Here is a 17,931-nt window from a genome sequence, read left to right on the forward strand (position 1 = left end):
CTCGGTGGTTCACAACGTAGGAGAAGATCAGAAATGTATTTTGACCCTAAACCATTCTGTGCTTTATAAACCAACAGCAGTCTTCTGAAATCAATCACTTGATGGACAGGAAGCCAGTGTAAAGATCTGAGAACTGGAGTGATATGATTCACTTTCTCGGTCTTAGTCAGGACTCGACCTGAGACCTGTAAAGACACCGTTACAGTAGCCTAGTCTACTAAAGATGGAAGATGGAATGCATGGAAAGGTTTTTCCAAATTCTGCTGGGACATAAGTCCTTTAATCCTTGATATGCTCTCAAGGTGATAGTAGGCTGACTTTGTAATTGTTTAAATGTGGCTGTTGAAATTTTGGTCCGAGTCCATGACTACACCAAGATTTCAGGCTTGGTTTGTGCTTTTTAACATGACCAATTGAAGCTGAGTGCATGACTTACATTACTTCAGTTTTGTTTTTGTTGAACTGGAGAAAATTCTGGCACAACCAATCGTTGATTTGTTCATTGAACTTGCTCAGTGATTGTACTGGACCATAGTCCCCTGGTTATATGGTTATGTAAATTTCTGTGTCAACTGTGTAATTATCGTAACATATTTTGTTGTTTTCCATAATCTGCACCAGTGGGAGCGTGTAGATGTTAAACAGAAGAGGCCCCAGAATAGAGCCTTGGGCAACGCCGCATGTTATTTTTGTCCGCTCAGATGTGTAATTACCTATAAACACAAAGTAGTCCCTGTCCTTTAAGTAGGATTTAAACCAGTTTAGTACCGTGCCAGAAAGTCTCACCCAGTTTTCCACTCTGTCTAATAATATGTTGTGGTCAACCGTGTCAAATCCAGTACTGAGATCCAGTAATACTAATACTGAAATTCTGCCACCGTCTGTGTTTAGATGGATGTCATTGAAGACCCGAAATCCTCACTGGAAGACATCAAAACAGTTGTGTAGTGCCAAGAAATTGTTCAACTGTTGAAAAACAGCTTTTTCAATGATTTTACTTAAAAACGGGAGGATTGATATAGGCTTGTAATTGATCATCAGTGAGGTGTCTAGATTGTTCTTCTTTAAGAGCGGCTGGATGACGGCTGTCTTCAGGGCCTGTGGGGAGAAACCTGAGAGAAGAGACGTGTTGACAATTTGTAGAAGATCTGAGGCCATGCAATTTAAAAGATTTTTGAAAAAGCCTGCTGGCAGGATATCAAGGCAGTAGGAGAAGGATTTCAGATGTTGTATAATGTCCTCCAGGTTTTTATGGTTGATCGGATCAAATTGTGTCATGGTATTTTAATTGATTTTTAGTGGACACGGGGACAGCACAAATCCTGTGTATCATATGGCAGTATTGACTGCATGTCAAATGTTCTGAATTTTGTTGGTGAACGAGACAAATTCATTGCAGGCCCTGATGGATAGAAGTTGAGGAGGTTACTGACACAGGAGGGTTTGTTAGCCTGTTGACAGTAGCAAACAATAGGGTGTGAATGTTGTTGTATCGTGTGAACGATTCGATTCAATTCCGATTCACCTGTCAACGATTCTCGTTGCATCTCGATGCATCTCAAATTATCGCAGCCCCAATTCTCTTTATGGGTGCCAAGGCCTGCGCCAGGGTGAGGTTGAATATGATGGTGAACACTGGGGAAGCAGGGTGGCACAGGTCATCACAACATGTCCGGGGATGCTGTCCTGACCCGGCTGCTTTGCTGGTGTTCACCTGGCTCAGAGCCCTCCTCACATCGTGCTCTGAGATGCTGAGTATGCGCTCACCTCTGGCGGCGGAACTCTGTTCTGTTGTGCTGACCAGGGGGATAAGCATAAAGCATCAGCATTCACTGTGGTGGTAACATTGCCTCTGTAGTCCGTAATAGTCCGTAATCTTTGCCGCATGCGTCCGGTGTCAGACTCCACACTTTCCCTGTAGCGACGCTTTGCCTCTTTCACAGCCCTCCTCAGTTGGTAAGACGTAATTGTACACGTTCCTTGACACGAGCCATGACGCGGCATAAGCGGCGGTGCGCGCGTTCAGTGCATCCTGTATGGATTTGTCAACCCACGGTATCGCACCTAATCATGGGAGCCAGATCTTCCACTAGCTTAACAATGAAGCTCGTCAGTACTTCCGTAAACTCGCTGACATCATAGGGGGTGGAACGATGCACAACCCGGTCGACGTCACTCAGCACGTCCTGCGGCGTGGCTTCTGATAGGCCAGTCCTGCACCTGATCTCCCTCGCCACCGAAGCTTCCCGAACACAATGGCGATAGATAATTCAATTTGTGTAGGCTGTTATTTTAATCGCAATGAAATCTGTTAATTGGAAATGATTGGTAGGGTCCGGGTTTTTTTTTTCCATCTAGGCCTTATTATATTTCCAATCTCCCGATTATGTTCTGTCACTGCATCGATGCAGAATTCTGCACAAATATATCGCGATGCATATTAAATCGAGAAATTTCCACACCTCTAGCGAACAGGGAACGTGCATTATTATTGTTTTGGCGATGGTATCGGAGATAAAGGAACGGCTTGCATTTCTCAATTCCAAATTATAAATGCGAAGTCTCATTTTATCGATGTCATAATGAATGTGGAGAATTGTTTTTCGCCACCTGTATTTGGCCTGCGACTGGCCTTTTGTACCAGTTTCACCTACCACCCGCCACCCAAGTAATGTTTTAGGGACCTCCAGCACAGGGACACATAAGAGGGGGTTGTAGACACAGTTTATTGTAGAGAGTGGGCTAGTTGGAATAAGCCCAGGAGCAGATTGACATGTGTCATGACAAGGACTCCTCTCTCCTGAGTGAGTGTGGGTTTTTTTACCTGTTGCTTGTTAGACCAACCAACGAGCAACAGGTATGCAGCCACTCTCATCCTGGGTCCCCTTGGAAACCCTACACCAAACTGAGGCAAAGGAGAATAGAGAGAACAAAAAAATTAAAAAGAACCTAAATTACAGACTCTGACCCAGGGTTACTATACCTAAAATAAATAAAACACGGACTCCGAAAACACGGCTCCCATGTACCTTGAACCAACAAATGTCCAAAAAAAATGTACTGATCCCCTGGACCTGGTTCCCCGGAACAGCATGATCCACCAGCTTCCTTGCCCCAGGGCGACGATGCAAACTCCCCTCCTCTCTTCCGGAGAATGGGACCTCGAGCTGCTGTGTTGGCTTGTGAAGGCGTGGCCAGGCTTGGCTGTTGTGGGGGCTGCTTGGAGGGGTGGCCTGGCTGCTGGGCTGCTGGATGGTCCCGGTGGTGGCTGCTTGGCGGAGACCCTAGCTGCCAACGGTTACCTCTGGTGGTTGCTGCGGCTGCTACTGCCCTGGTCCCCTGCCGGATCTCTTGGGTGCTGCTGCTGCCAGTCACATGCCACAAAAATGGCATTTTCAGGGACCTCTGGCACGGAAGACAGGGTTGTAGACACCAGTTTATTGTAGCGAGAGGGCTAGTTGGAATCACCCCAGGAGCACATAGAAACACTTCATGACAAGGGCTCTTGTGTGTGTAGGGATGGGAGTTTTACCTGTTGCTCGTTAGACCAACCAACGAGCAACAGGTATGCAGCCACTCTGACCCAATCACCTAGATCCAGGTCAGGTGTAGCTGCTCAAACCACATCACACATTGATTAATATTATTATTATTATTACATTCATATTATTATTGTAATATGTATAGTCATATTATTTGCCACTAGTCATCACAACCTCTTAAACTACACATACTAATTATAAAATCATTTCAAACCAATTTTTTGATAAATAAGTAGCTGTGGCTGCTGGTGGTGTTGTATTGGAGTGGAAGGCTGAAAAACCACTTGAGTGCACAGTGAAGGCCAGGAAACAAGATGAACGAAATTAACAATTATTTGATTAGCACTGGCACGATTTAGCAGGCATAAAAAAACAACAATTTTGATTAATGGGTTGTATTTAAGGAATGAATAGAAATATTTTATGAAAACCTTTTCACTGAGATAGGTAGCTGTGTAGCCGGTCATCATGTACCTGATCACCCTTTTGCCAGTAATTTTGTGATAATGGCGCTGCACATTATCCCTTGGTAATCGGTACTCATCCTATTATTATCATATCATTTATGACAAGTCATCTATCTATCAATCTATCTATCTATTTATCTGTAAAGCCAACACGGCCTTATCCTCAGCAAACTGCCTGTCAGAATAATATTTACATATCATTTACAATAATATGATTCACGTTCATGTTATTTCTGTCCGATACAATATGATGCAGTTTTGAGTGTTTGACCACAAGAGGGCAGCACAACAGTTACGATACGGTTGTTGGGTGGTCAAATCCTGAAAACCTGACACCGGTGCTTGTTCACGAAGTCTACTTTTAAAGTTTGGGTTGTTGGAAAAAAACCAAAACACTCAGTGCCGTATTCTGGTGACGTCGGGTTACCGTGGAAACAGACGCCTCAGCGTAAACTAAGGACGGACGCTTTTAAAAGACGTTATATTATTATATTATTTATCAGTAGTCATCTAATTATCATGGTATTAAGCATCATTCATCTTACCATTATCATCGCATAATTTTTCACTAGACATATAATTACATCATATTATTATAATATTATATATAATTTTATTATGATCATATTATTCACGACTTGATTTATGAATAAAGTGACAATTATCATAATCATAATCAGAATAACGGTATTTCCTAAGGGACATTTACATGTACTAGGAATTTATCGCGGTGTTTATTGCTGTGTGTCTACAGATGATTAGCATTACAAAAAGCTAAGCGGTCTGAGAAAAAATATAAAAAAAATCACAAAGTAAAATATAATAATAAATAAATAAAAAACAATTACAAAAAAATGGCTGCAGGCAGCAACACAGGGGGTTCAGGTTAGACGTATTAGAAAATAAATGACAGCTTCCCAAGTTCCCATAAAACACACCATCACTTTGTATCTAAACCAATGAAAAATTTTCAAGTTCCCATGGAACGTAGCATCAGTTTGTGGGGTCGCTCGTCTTTACATCAGCATTACTACTCAAAAGGGTTACAGTTTTCTGAGTTTCCTTTGAGCGCAGCATCGGCTGACGTAGTGACGCAGTGAGTCCTGGTGACACACATAATTACTAATACAAGGATACACTTGATGTGTTACTACTTTATCCTAAAAATTAGAAGATGGCTGTCTTGTACCTGTAGTCCACAGAGTCCTGCTTCATGGTGTCTGTGGAAGGAAATTAATCTGTGTGGAACACCGTTCCATTCAAATGGATTAAACACTGCGTGTCCCTCAGAGACATTTCATCAACTTTTTAAACTTTTGGGACTAAAATAAAACTGACACGATTCAGACCTATTGCTCTGGAGCTGCAAGCGAACCCCATGTGTGAGGACACAAACACGGAATATGTTTTAGACTGATTTGGACTCCTACAGTTAATGTGGACTTACATCTAGACCAATCGATGTGCACATACGTCACTGCATGTTGTGTTTTTGGCGTTTGTTTAAATATCCTTATTTTAAGAATTACGATTGTTACTGGATGACGCAGTGCAGACACAAAAGAAAAGGTTGGTTCCTTCAACGGTTCTTAGAACTTCCTGCTGTGCGAAAACGCCTTCTTTGAATGAGTTTCCTTTAAACAAAGCCCTGGCTCAAGTTGTCTGTCTAGGTGTCGCACTCGCAAATGGTTGGAGGGGAATGAGTTCTGAAAGACGAAGCTTGGATTTATATAACTTGGAATGATGAAACTAATGAAATTACGACAGCGTTTCACCAATTTCTGCTCAAAATGTAGATCAATATTGATCAAATGTGAATGACAAGATGTCTGAAATGTCCCGGTTCTAACAAAACCTCAACCCTGTTTGTGTGTACTGCCGTTTTTGGTTTTTCAGATACTTTTAGCCCGACAAACTCCAAGAATAAACATTTTAAAAGGTTGAGCAATAATGACATTTGCCAAATATACACGAATAGCTGAAAAAAAAAAAAAATACAGAATAAGCAATGTGATCCTATGCACAGGGTAAGTTATTGGTATGGTTATAAATTATGATTATAAATAACTATGTATTTACTAGGTTTTCAACATGATGTCCTCATATTGTTATTATCTATGAACAGTACATAACTTAAACCACAAATCCATAAATCTAACACAGCCTTAAGCTTACCCTAATATTTTCATAATATTAACATATCATTCACATTTATATTATTTCAGTACAATACACCAGAGATTTTGATGCAGTTTGAGTGTTTGACCACAGAATGGCAGCACGTCACTAACACAGTTGGTCGAGGATCACGTCCCAAAACTTCTTTTATGAGTCTTTTATTTTATGTATTGTAAAATGTTCTATTTTTAAAAAAATATATACATATATATACACACACATATATATAATTAAACATGACATGTGTCACTATGTCATGTCACTATTCAATTTCACATCACTCTTCTCTTTTTGTTAACTGGAATACATGGAAACATAGGTGGAAAAAAAAAATGATTTGGGGGAAGACGTTCCCCCAATTATGTTGCTTTGTGTATATTAAATACTCCTGTCAGTATTGAACAATTCACTAAGAAACAACAATATATATTGGTTTTCTCAAAATATTATGTCCTTTTCATTAATTATTCTATGAAGACCAGTTTTATTAAAGAAATATTGTTGTATATCTATTCTATAGATATAAAATATCTACTGTCCGCACAGCCCGGCCCCAGGTGGTTAGGGTGGGGAAGCACATGTCCAGCTTCCTCACCCCGAGAAAGGTGAGGCAGCGTCTTTACCACCTCAGGCAGCTGAAGAAATGTAGGGTCTCGAAGGGGATGCTCAAGTCCTTCTACTCTGGGGCAGTGAGGAGCATCCTGACAGGCAGCATCCCTGCCTGGTTTGGGAAGTGTACTGCTCAGGACGGGCGGGCCCTGCAGGGGGTGGTGCGTTCAGCTGAACGTACCACTGGAACTACCCTCCCCTCTGTGCAGGACTCATACACCAGGAGGTGTAGTAGCAGAGCCTGCAGGATCATGAAGGATCCTCACCACCCCAACAACGGACTGTTCCAGCTGCTGGGGTCGGGCAAGTGCCTCCGCAGTCACACAGCGAGGACAGAGAGACTGAGACAGAGTTTCTTCCCACAAGCCATAAGGACTGTCAATGCTGAACTCAATAGGCGTCCTAACAAAAAGCACTGAGTCACTCGCATTGCCTTACGGTATTGTCTGTAGCATACTGTACTGCAAGTTACTGTATCACTGTTCTGGGTTACTGCATACTGCGCTGTATTGCTGTTTTGTTCGGTGTTACTGTATAGCTGTGTCATACTGTTGTGTACTGTACTGTATATCTCCATACACACTTTATTTGTACCCCAACGTTGTATTATCTTTTTGAGTCTTATTTAATTTTTATATTATTTCGTTCATATTATTCCATTCACTAACTGCATTACGTTTTAGGAATAAGTTAGTTTCAGTTAGTAAGCTGGTTAGGAATTAGGTTGGCTATTATGTTCGGTTTAGTAACTATTGTGCATAATCTCCGGGTGCGTTGCAAAGACATTTCACTGCATATATGTATGAACGCATGTATATGTATGTGACAAATAAACCGCTTGAATCTTGAACTTCCATTACACAATTGAAATTGGGCAAGCATATAATAATGAAAACATTACTATAATCAAATTAACATGGTACACATTATTCAATGCCTTACAAATAACTCTTGCGCGAGCAACGCACATTTGAGTATTTTTCGAGCTTATAGAGCGTAACCACCGGGTGTCATGACGCTTCACTGCATATATGTATGACCGTATGTGTATGTATGTGACAAAGAATCTCTTGAACTTGAACTTGAATTTGAACTTTAAGATGAAAGGGGCTTATTAATAGATCTTTGGTTATTGAGGGGGAAAAAAGCTGTCATATTATTATATTATTTATCAACAGTTACGATACCATTGTGATATTATTTATATATTTTTTTATTGTTATCATAATATTTTATAGTAGGCATTGTTTTGTCATAATTTATTAATCATTATTTTCATATTATTTATTACTAATCATAATTTTATTAAGGGATCCAGCCCCTATTGTAATCGTTCAGAATTGTTATACTCGTAAATAAAAACTCACACTTTTTTAAATATCAAAATATTAAATATAATATAACAATATAAAACAAAGAAAGAAGAAAAGAAAGAAACAGTCTTTATTCGTCACACAACACACCACACTACAACACATGCTTGCACACATACACACATGCACATGCTTTGATGGTGGCCGGTGAAATGGATCCTCTGCTTTTGACCCATCCTGGCTTGTCCTTCCTCCGGGGGCACAGCCAGGAGCAGTGGGCAGCATACGTAGACGCGCCCGGGGACCAGGTGATAATTGTCCATCGCTGGTCAGACGATGATGGGTGCATGTTTTTGGTGGGGGTCCTTACTGACGTGAGGTGGAGGAAACCCCATGTGAGCACGGGGAGAACATGCAAACTCCACACAGAAAGGCTCCTATTTGGGAGATAACCCGCCGGAACAATATATTATGATTAAAATGAAATATTATATATGTATTTTTTTGTTATATTTAACACAGCATAAGCGTTTCAGACATTTTGAAAAAGTATTGTATAATATGAGTATTTTATACATAAAAAGAGATAAGGTTTATTTTCTCCCTTTATGTGTGGTATTTTTTACGTTGTTTTTTTTGATGATATAAAACGAGATAAACAGACAACAAGTCATATTGATGAAGCAGCAGATGTACATACGATTAAAGAAAATCGAACAAAATGAAAAAGAAAACAAAGCAATAAAACACTGATATTGAACTGATGATTGACTCAAACAGATAACGTTGAATAATTCGTGTAATTAATTAAATGAAATAATTATGTATTATGTTCCACCGGGAAAAAAAATACACATTGGGACGTTGTACAGATATCATATCTGAATCCTATGACAAAATATACATTTTGTAGTCGGTTTTTATTGGTGTATATTGCTCACGATCGTACTTGGACTTGAACTAAGACGGAGCCTCATAAAGTTTGAACGATTGACTACGCTCCGTGTCGCGTCGTGATGATGTCACGTCGCCCTGGCAACACACTGGACGTCTAACGTCCGCTAACGAGAAGTAGCTTCTAAAACAGTGCAAAGGGCCGGGGAGCGACCCGCCTTGCCCCCCAATAAAGTGCAACCATGAGTGCTGCGATTATTTCGGATTTACGGAGTTTGATCGAGGATCCGGCGGTGGAACCGAGAGAGAAGATTTCTCTGCTGCTCCCCAAAATACGAGGTGGAGACATGCTAATCCTACACACGCACACACCGTCTGTATAATGTGTCTTATAGCTCAACGGTCTTAATGAACGGAAGGATCGAAATGTGGTATTTTAAGGTAAACCTCTTGCGATTTACCGCTGTTATCTGATTTAACCATCAACTGGTCTCAAGTATGAACAAGAGCAATGATTTAATAGCATTGATTAAATCATTATGCCCTATATACCCATAACGATAGATAGAATGGAATAAAACAGCATTTTATAAATTCTGTATATAACTGCATGTGTATATTTGTTGATAATTGATATTGTTTTATTTTTATTCCATTTTATTTTTTGTAATGAATTACATTCAGGCCTGGTTGGTTCCTCCACGATTCTAATTCTAAGCGTGTGTGTGTGTGTGTGTGTGTGTGTGTGTGTGTGTGTGTGTGTGTGTGTGTGTGTGTGTGTGTGTGTGTGTGTGTGTGTGTGTGTGTGTGTGTGTGTGCGCGTCCTCCAGGCGAGCTCGACAGGGCGTCCGTGGGTCCAGAGGAAGACCTGGTGGAGCTGAAGAGAAGCTTCTGCCGAAACAGGATCCTGCATTTCTGCATCGATAGTCTGAGTGGGAACCACGACAAGACGCACAGCGAGTGGAGCAACACCGCACTGCTGGCACACACACTAAGGTCTGACCGTCTCATTGTCTCACTGAGTTTCTGTCTGTCTGTCTGTCTCATTCTATTTGTTTGTCCATCTATAATTAACACCAAAGGCCAAACTACTCAAGGAGCCGTCTTACATTTTACTGATATTAATATATTTTAAATGATTTAATTTGTGTTGTAGAGATAAAACATTTCTATTGAGAAAATCCTTTCACCAAACCTGTCTTGCATGTTTACGGCACAAATTATATATATATATATATATATATATATATATATATATATACATAAGAAAATGTAACAAAATTAACAAAACAACAAAATAAGTAAAATAGAGTGTGTTAATGTGTGTGTAGTACCTGCTGTGTGGGGGCGGAGCCAGAGGAGGACCCAGAGGTGTTCTATCAGCTCTTCCTGCCGTCCGTCATGGATGTCCTGCTGTCATCAGCCGGCCAGCTGATGACACGCGCAGCGGGGGTGAAAAACAAAGTGTTTTTATCTATCTTTGTATTTTCAGTCTGGTCTAAGTATAATATGATTCATTTTATATTAATATTATATTTTCATTTTAATAAATATTAATAACTATTGTATGAATAAATGACATCAATAGAAATAAATGAATACATTAAATACATTTATAGAAATATTATTATATTAAATTAATAATGATTAACTTAACCATATATTATTAAGTATTCTTATTGTCAATGATCTTAAAGAGCCATACCAGTGGCAAACTGTGTAAAATTGAGAGTCCAGTAACCATATAGGTGGTCAATAAAGCCAATTGTAATTCAGATTTATGTCAGTTACTTAATTTTCCATATTTTGGGTTTGTTAATTCCATTTCAAAGGACACGATCTACATTACTTTAACATGGAATCATGTTAGATGGATCTAATTCTCCAATTGTATTTGTCCGTCTCTCTGCCTGTCTCTCTGTCAGAGTACGGAGTATTATCCTCTCTATAGGAAGGTGATGGACTCGATTCGCTGGCTTCTCCACGCTCACCACCAGCTCAGTGAACAAGGTTTGGAAACACTTGCTGTCACTGTTCCTGGAAAAAGCCATGTTCATTTGCCCTCTTGCCGTCGTAGGGTGTCATAGCCTAGTTATTTAAGTTCCAGGCGATTTAATTGAAATGATATAAACAGGATAAGTGGATTGCTTAGGATAACAATGTATTTTGGGTGTCTTTATCGTTATAAAGGTTTAATTTTTAGTCGGGCTAAAGTAGACGGTAAAGTATGATAACAAATGTTTCTCTCTTTCTCTCTAGTTCTTAGCTCTCTGCAGTATGAACAGATGTGGACCTGTGATGATGTCAGTGTAGCATTGTGCTGCATATCACTGTGGAATCACATCAACAGGTAAAACAGACACACTATGACTGCACCTTTAACACATATACTAACCACACAAACATCCACCCTAAACACAAACACCCACACTCCAGTTTTTGGAGGGATTCAGCTCCTGTCAATCTTACCCGGATGCAAACAAGAAGGTCAGTAGCAGCCTTGCTGTCCGGAGAAAGAGCAGAGCAGCTTTTAAAGACTGCTGATCAACATCTAAAATGAGCGGAAATCATTGCTCAGCTGTAAATTACAATTTCAAGGCAAAAAGGGGCAAGGCATTGAAGATTGAAGATTTACACTTTGCATTCTGCTTAAACAAATAGTTTTGACGGAATGGAATGACTCTTCTTTTGCACAAAATAGTCAAACCTTTCATCACAAGCAACCACAGTCGGGTTGAGCCGCTACTGGCTCCCTGCACCTGCAGATGGCAAAAACCCACACTTCGCGACCACGGATTGCTCAGTTCCTCAATTGTCCTGCAGGGGGAGCATTCATTTGGCTTCACCCATTTTTGGCACAAACTGAGGGTCCTACCGCCACCTAGGGGCCTGATGGAGCAGCTAGACAGGACCTCCGTCGACTTGTTCTGGTCAGGGTAGTATCGGCTAAAGGCTCCTGTTCCCTCTCTCTCCCTACCCACAGGGAGTTCCTGTCAGAATTGACCAATGACTCAGTCCTCCTGTTGCTCAACGACGTTGTCAGCCAATTAGCTGCCAGCTCTGACACAGAGGTTGGTGCGGCTGCTGTACGGTTGCTCCTCCTCATCGCGCACCAGCTGGATGCAAGGCGCCTGGTGCTCTTCAACAGGTTCAAAGGTCAGGACTGGACAGAACTTGTTCAAACCGGTATTCTTTAATCTTCATCATTCTTTGTGTGTGAAAGAGTTGGTATTGAAGCAGCGGATGTCATCAACAGGTCTGGACTGCCTGCTTGTCAAAGACTGGAGGGGGCGTGGCTTCAACCATGACATAGATCAGCTGATCAGCATCCTTAACTCTAATTGGTCCCCAGCAAGCCGTACCCACCCACAGGTCTGTAGCATGTAACATATATGTGTGTTACCTATAGGCAAATTGCATCGTGCTGTGTTGCACGTACTGTAGGCAAGTAGTGTATAACACCTTACAAGCCATGTTACATGTAGGTGTGTACTGTAACATGTTGATGTAGGTGTACATGTAGGTGTATAACAAGTTGCTGTTTTACATGTAGCCTTGCATGTAGCACATAAGATGTAGGCGATTTACATGTTACTGTGTTAAATGTTTACGTGTAAGTAAGTATGTTACATAAGCTGCTTTCACATATGCACTGCTACCCTGAAATTATCCAGACATTATGTGAGAGCTGTATGTGTGAAAGCAAAAGTCTGAATCATTTGACCCGGACATTAGCTGGATTTCACCCAGCCAGCACCTTAGTACAAAGTCCGGGTAATATCCGATTAAGCGGCATGTGTGAACAGAGCAGGTAATTGTCTGGATCATTCACAGCGAGCTTGTGAGCGTGTGGCATGTGTGGATGACGTCTCTATCATGCACCAGTTATTCACCTTCATGCCGATCTTTCTGCTTTGCTTTATTATCCTTTCCACTCTCTCGTTTATATTGCGGATACGTCCAAATACATGGAGTATCTATACAAAAAAAGCCCAACTACGGTTAAGCCTGTAGCCTCGTCCGCCATCTTTGGTGTGCTGTAAAACTCGGCAGCGTTATTGCGTCACTTCCTGCCTCCTGCACGCTCTACCTAGGCTCTACCCCTCATCTAAACCAAAGTATTACTTCCAGGTAGTGGTAACGCGTCTGACACGGACAATCTCCGTTTTTTTTGCTGCATGTGTGGAAGGGCAACTGTAAACAATGTCCTGATAATCAGGTCTGGACATTGTCTGGAGTGCATGTGTAAAAGCAGCTTTATATGTATAGATGGATCGTGTGCGAGCAGCATGTGTCATACAAGCTGTTTGGCGAGCGCATCAGACAAGAAGTAGGTTGAAGAAACTTCCTGGAGCAGTGAGCGCCCTGCAGAGGAGATACAGGTACCTGCCTGTCTGTCTGTCTGCCTTTCGTCTGTCTGACTATCTGTCTGTCTGTCTCCAAGTGAGTTTAAATGCGTGTGTTTGTGTTCAGGTCTAAGGTCACACTGCAGCAGCAGCAGCAGCAGGCAGCACGCTGGGAGGAGGAGCTTAAATACCAGGTAGGCAAGGCTTAACACCCCCAATCACCAGGCTTTTTTAGTTATTTATATATACTGTATGTTTAAGTGATATAATTTACAGTAGTGTGTTTTAAGTTATAGTTATTAATGTTATTATTATTTAGAGTGTTTTAGTTATAAATATGTGTGTGTGTTCTAGGTGTGTGTTCGACGTCAACAGGCCCGAAGACTTTTCCACCAGAAACAACAACAACTGATTCAGCAGCTTCCACCTGGTAACACACACACACACACAGACACACACACACACACACACGCACACACAGCTTATAGAAGTGTGTGTGTGTGTGTGCGCGCACAGAGCAGGTGCAGCAGTACGTCTCTACAGTTCATCGTCTTGCTGCAGTGACGATTCAGACATTTTGGAGGAAACACCGAGAGAGGAGAAGATACCGTGCACGGCAACACACATACAGAGAGCAGCAAGCAGCATGCACGCTGCAGAGAGCGGTACACACACACACACACACACACACACACACACACACACACACACACACATTATTGAGCCGGTTTCAAAGTGACTACCGAGTAAATACACGTGGAAAGTGAGGACCCAGGTTTCTGGTGCACTTCTAAACCAAAAAATCGTCAATTCAGAGACCGCTGCTCACAAGTATAGACACACACACACACACACACGCTCTACAATGCTGTTGAAACCGAACTGGTTCCTCCCACTGCAGGTGATGCGCTTTCTGAGGAGGCGCAGGGCTCTGAAGGCTTCGCCCACTGTCTCTCTGTTAATTGGTCAGAAGGGTTTGACGGACATGAGGAGGGCGGAGCTAAAGAAAGAGCTGGAGGAGTACATTTCACTGCATCCAGTAAGTTTTACAGTACTCACTCATATAAACCATTTTTCATTTCTCCTTTCATTTCATTTTTTGTTTCTATATCTGTACTTATTTACACCGATCAGCCATAACAACCAACCCCTTGTGTCGCCAAAACAGCTCCGACCTGTCGAGGCATGGACTCCACAAGACCTCTGAAGGTGTCCTGTGGTATCTGGCACCAAGACGTGAGCAGCAGGTGCTTTAAGTTGCGAGGTGGGGCCCCTATGGATCAGGCTTGTTGTTCAAGCTCATCCCACAGATGATCGATCGGACTGGACCCTAACCCCGGCCATCCACATGATGTCAAAGATGACGTAATTCATTAGACCAGGCCACCTTCTTCCAGTGCTCCATGGTCCAGTTCTGACGCTTACGTGCCCATTGTAGCCACTTTCAGCGGTGGACAGGGGTCAGAGTGCCCATGCTGACCCCAAGCAAGCTGCGATGCAATGTGTTCTGACACCTTTCTATTATAGCCAGCATTAACTATTTCAGCAATTTGTGCTACAGTAGCTCTTTTGTGGGATCGAACCAGACGGGGTAGACTTCGCCCCTACGCACACCATTTAGCCCATGATCCTGCAGCCGGTTCATTGGTTGTCCACCCTTGGACCACTTTTGGCAGGTATGAACCACTGCATATCAGGGAAAAAACCCCACGGGACCTGCTGTTTTTGAGATGATCTGACCCAGTCGTCAGAGCATGGCTACGATAGAAAGGTGTCAGGACACACAGTGCATCACAGCTTGCTGCGTAAGGGGGTTCGTATCTGCAGACCAGTCAGAGGGCCCATGCTGACCCCTGTCCACTGCCAAAAGCACCTACAATGGGCATGTGAGTTCCAGACCTGGACCATGGAACAATGGGGGGAAAAAAGGTGGCCTGGTCTGATGGATCACGTTATCTTTTACATCATGTGGATGGGCGGGGTTAAGGTCCAATCCAATGCAGCATCTGTGGGATATGCTGGAACAACAAGCAGGATCTATGGGGGCCCCACCTCGCAACTTCCAGGACTTAAAGGATCTGCTGCTAACGTCTTGGTGCCAGATACCACAGGACACCTTAAAAGGTCTTGTGGAGTCCATGCCTCGACAGGTCAGAGCTGTTTTGGCGGCACGAGGGGGAGCTACACAATATTTGTGGTTATTAGTGCTGGTTTTAATGTTATGGCTGATTGGTGTGTATTTCTGTGTAAAACATTATTTGTGTGTATTCTGCAGTCGTCTATCCACTCGCAGCATGACTGTTTGCAGCTTCATCTCCATACACAAAACTTGCTGCTCCAACACCTGCATCACAAACTGCAACAGCACCGGTCCAACCAGTGCCGACTGGGCCAGGACCAACACTCTGTACTGGGCCAGATCAACACCCAGCTGGAGCTGCTGGAGAGTAAGACACACACACACCATGTTAGGGTCAGAACTGATGTTACACTTAGGGGGTGGAGGTTGACTGTGGATGAAACCCAAATGAAAACCCAAATGCTCGTTAGACCAACCAACAAGCAACAGGTATGCAGCCACCCTCCCAATCACCTAGATCCAGGTCAGGTGCTGCTGCTCAAACCACACCATCCCCACACCACAGATTCATTGTCAAGTCAAATGCCACATGTCAGGGAAAGATTTCATGATTTCATGTTGGATTTCCTACTTTTAAGGTACACACACACACACACGATACTAAACTTACATTCTCTCCACCCTCCAGATGCCCCTGCTCTCTCTGTTGCCACGGAGATGGACGTGTCGTTGTTCCGTAGCCGCTCCACGCCCGTGGCTGCTAGGGCTCGGCAATCCCACAATGCACTGCTGCGCACTGGCTCTCTGCCCTGGTGGAGGAGGCTGGGAGAGGCAGACGATGATGGCGGCACTTCCTGTCTGGAGGACTTTGAGCTTGGGGTTTGACTGGCAGCAAGAGGGTGAAATGATTTAAAGCTGATGTGTCTTTGGAGTAAAACTTTTCATTTGGGTTGCCAAAGAATGTGGTCACGGTTGCCCTGTCGTGTGTCAGTCGGCTGGAGCTATTCTCTCGATACCGGATCAATTTAAAAGATCCTGAAGCCGATCACCCGGGTTGACTCCCAATGATGGAATAATCAGTTTTAGGTCAGAGAAATAAGAGTTTTCCTTTGAGGTTGTCTTGACTATCACTCACACTGGAGTTCACAGCAAACAACCAAGAAATGCAGCATGAAAGTCAGTTAATCACAGCGTTTATTTAATAAAAACCATGCCAACAAACCAACAACGCACATTCTAGTGATGCAAGATGTGTGAACGATTCGTTCGCAGTAGGCTTGGGACCGCGCAAAATTTGCCGTTTGCTGGGGGGCGGGGATGTGTGCATGCGTGCAGGGGTGTCGGTGCGCATAGAACGTAATCTAATTTGGCAAATGCGGTCTCCCCACAACAGAAGTGCAGCATTTATTAATTACAAGTAAAGTGTTTACACAAAACATCCAGTTTTTACTTAAGTCCCAAAGCAACAGAAAGCACCGGGGAGATGTTTTTTGGAACAGTACCTTAACTCAAAGTGTTTGCATTTTATACATGCAGAAAAACAAACGAAAATAAATAGATCCCAAATAAAAAGACAGGCACAGGAGCCTGCGTGCACCCTTGTCTGGAGGAGATACAAATAAAACTCTCTAAACTCCAATTTCTAGATTTTATGTTTTTCATTTTCCATATAAGAAACTAAGAAAATTAAATAAATCGATATCTTTCTCTACGAGATTGTTATATATTGCTATATTATAATCACAATTTGCATATTGAGCAGCAGGTAGGGGGAGGAGGGACGGAGGGTGCCCGAGCACCTGCCCCATGAACCCTATGGTGCCTTTCTTTTTAGCGGATCGTCTGGGCAAGATATATTCATGAGGAATTCCTCATGAACTTCAAACCTCGGCGCACCTGCGATATTCGCACCGCGTCTCCACCGTGCTGCTCCCGTTTGCCCAAAGCGGCAAATCGATGGGAGTCGATAGACGATTTAATGGCAATTCGGCCCAAGCCTTGTTCGTAGCAAACACATCTTTTGAATGTAGAATGGAGTCGGGAATCACGCCGGAAAGGAGTCATCTGTCCATTTTGACGGCTGCTCGATGACTGCAGCCACTCCACTTGAATCTCGGATTTCGTTTCGTGAACGAAAACGAGCCGAGAGCTGTGAGTCAGACGTGACTCCGATCAAACAGGCGCAGAAGACGAGGCAGCCCAGCCAGCAACAAGCAAATACAAATAGTTACAGAGGACTAAATGAATGTGGGGGAAAAGAATGAAGGCATTTGGTACAATTCATACTGAATGTGTTTGATTCACACTTGGTATTTCATTGCCTCAATAAATAAGTTTGACGAAATTGAATGATTCCTGCGATAATTCTATTCACAACTCACAGCCAAGCGGCTCTTCTGACTCTCATTACACCGACTGAATCAAACAAACGCGGAGTCGACCGAGTCTGAAAAGTGTCGAACCTTTCATCACTTCATTCCCTCAATGCCACAACAACACAGA

General features: G+C 42.6%; 1 protein-coding gene across 2 annotated transcripts; it reads left to right on the top strand.

Annotated features, from left to right (window-relative positions):
• The first annotated feature begins 9,156 nt into the window (after nt 1-9,156).
• On the top strand, nt 9,157-17,773 carry iqcb1 (IQ motif containing B1). Of its 2 annotated transcripts, XM_080020779.1 has the most exons (14): nt 9,157-9,342; nt 9,834-9,999; nt 10,335-10,455; nt 10,929-11,013; nt 11,263-11,353; nt 11,987-12,159; nt 12,260-12,375; nt 13,273-13,385; nt 13,477-13,543; nt 13,704-13,779; nt 13,866-14,014; nt 14,251-14,388; nt 15,625-15,796; nt 16,118-17,773. In XM_080020779.1, exons 1-14 carry the CDS (start codon nt 9,246-9,248, stop codon nt 16,312-16,314), a joined length of 1,761 nt encoding a protein of 586 aa, XP_079876905.1. In that variant the 5' UTR covers nt 9,157-9,245; the 3' UTR covers nt 16,315-17,773. The 2 variants fall into 2 exon arrangements, with proteins under 2 accessions (XP_079876905.1, XP_079876906.1); XM_080020780.1 differs by lacking the exon at nt 16,118-17,773 and having other exon boundaries at nt 13,871-14,014; nt 15,625-15,770.
• Nucleotides 17,774-17,931: the final 158 nt, after the last annotated feature.

The sequence above is a fragment of the Zeus faber genome (assembly GCF_960531495.2).
Source record: "Zeus faber genome assembly, chromosome: 2".
Taxonomy (NCBI): domain Eukaryota; kingdom Metazoa; phylum Chordata; class Actinopteri; order Zeiformes; family Zeidae; genus Zeus; species Zeus faber.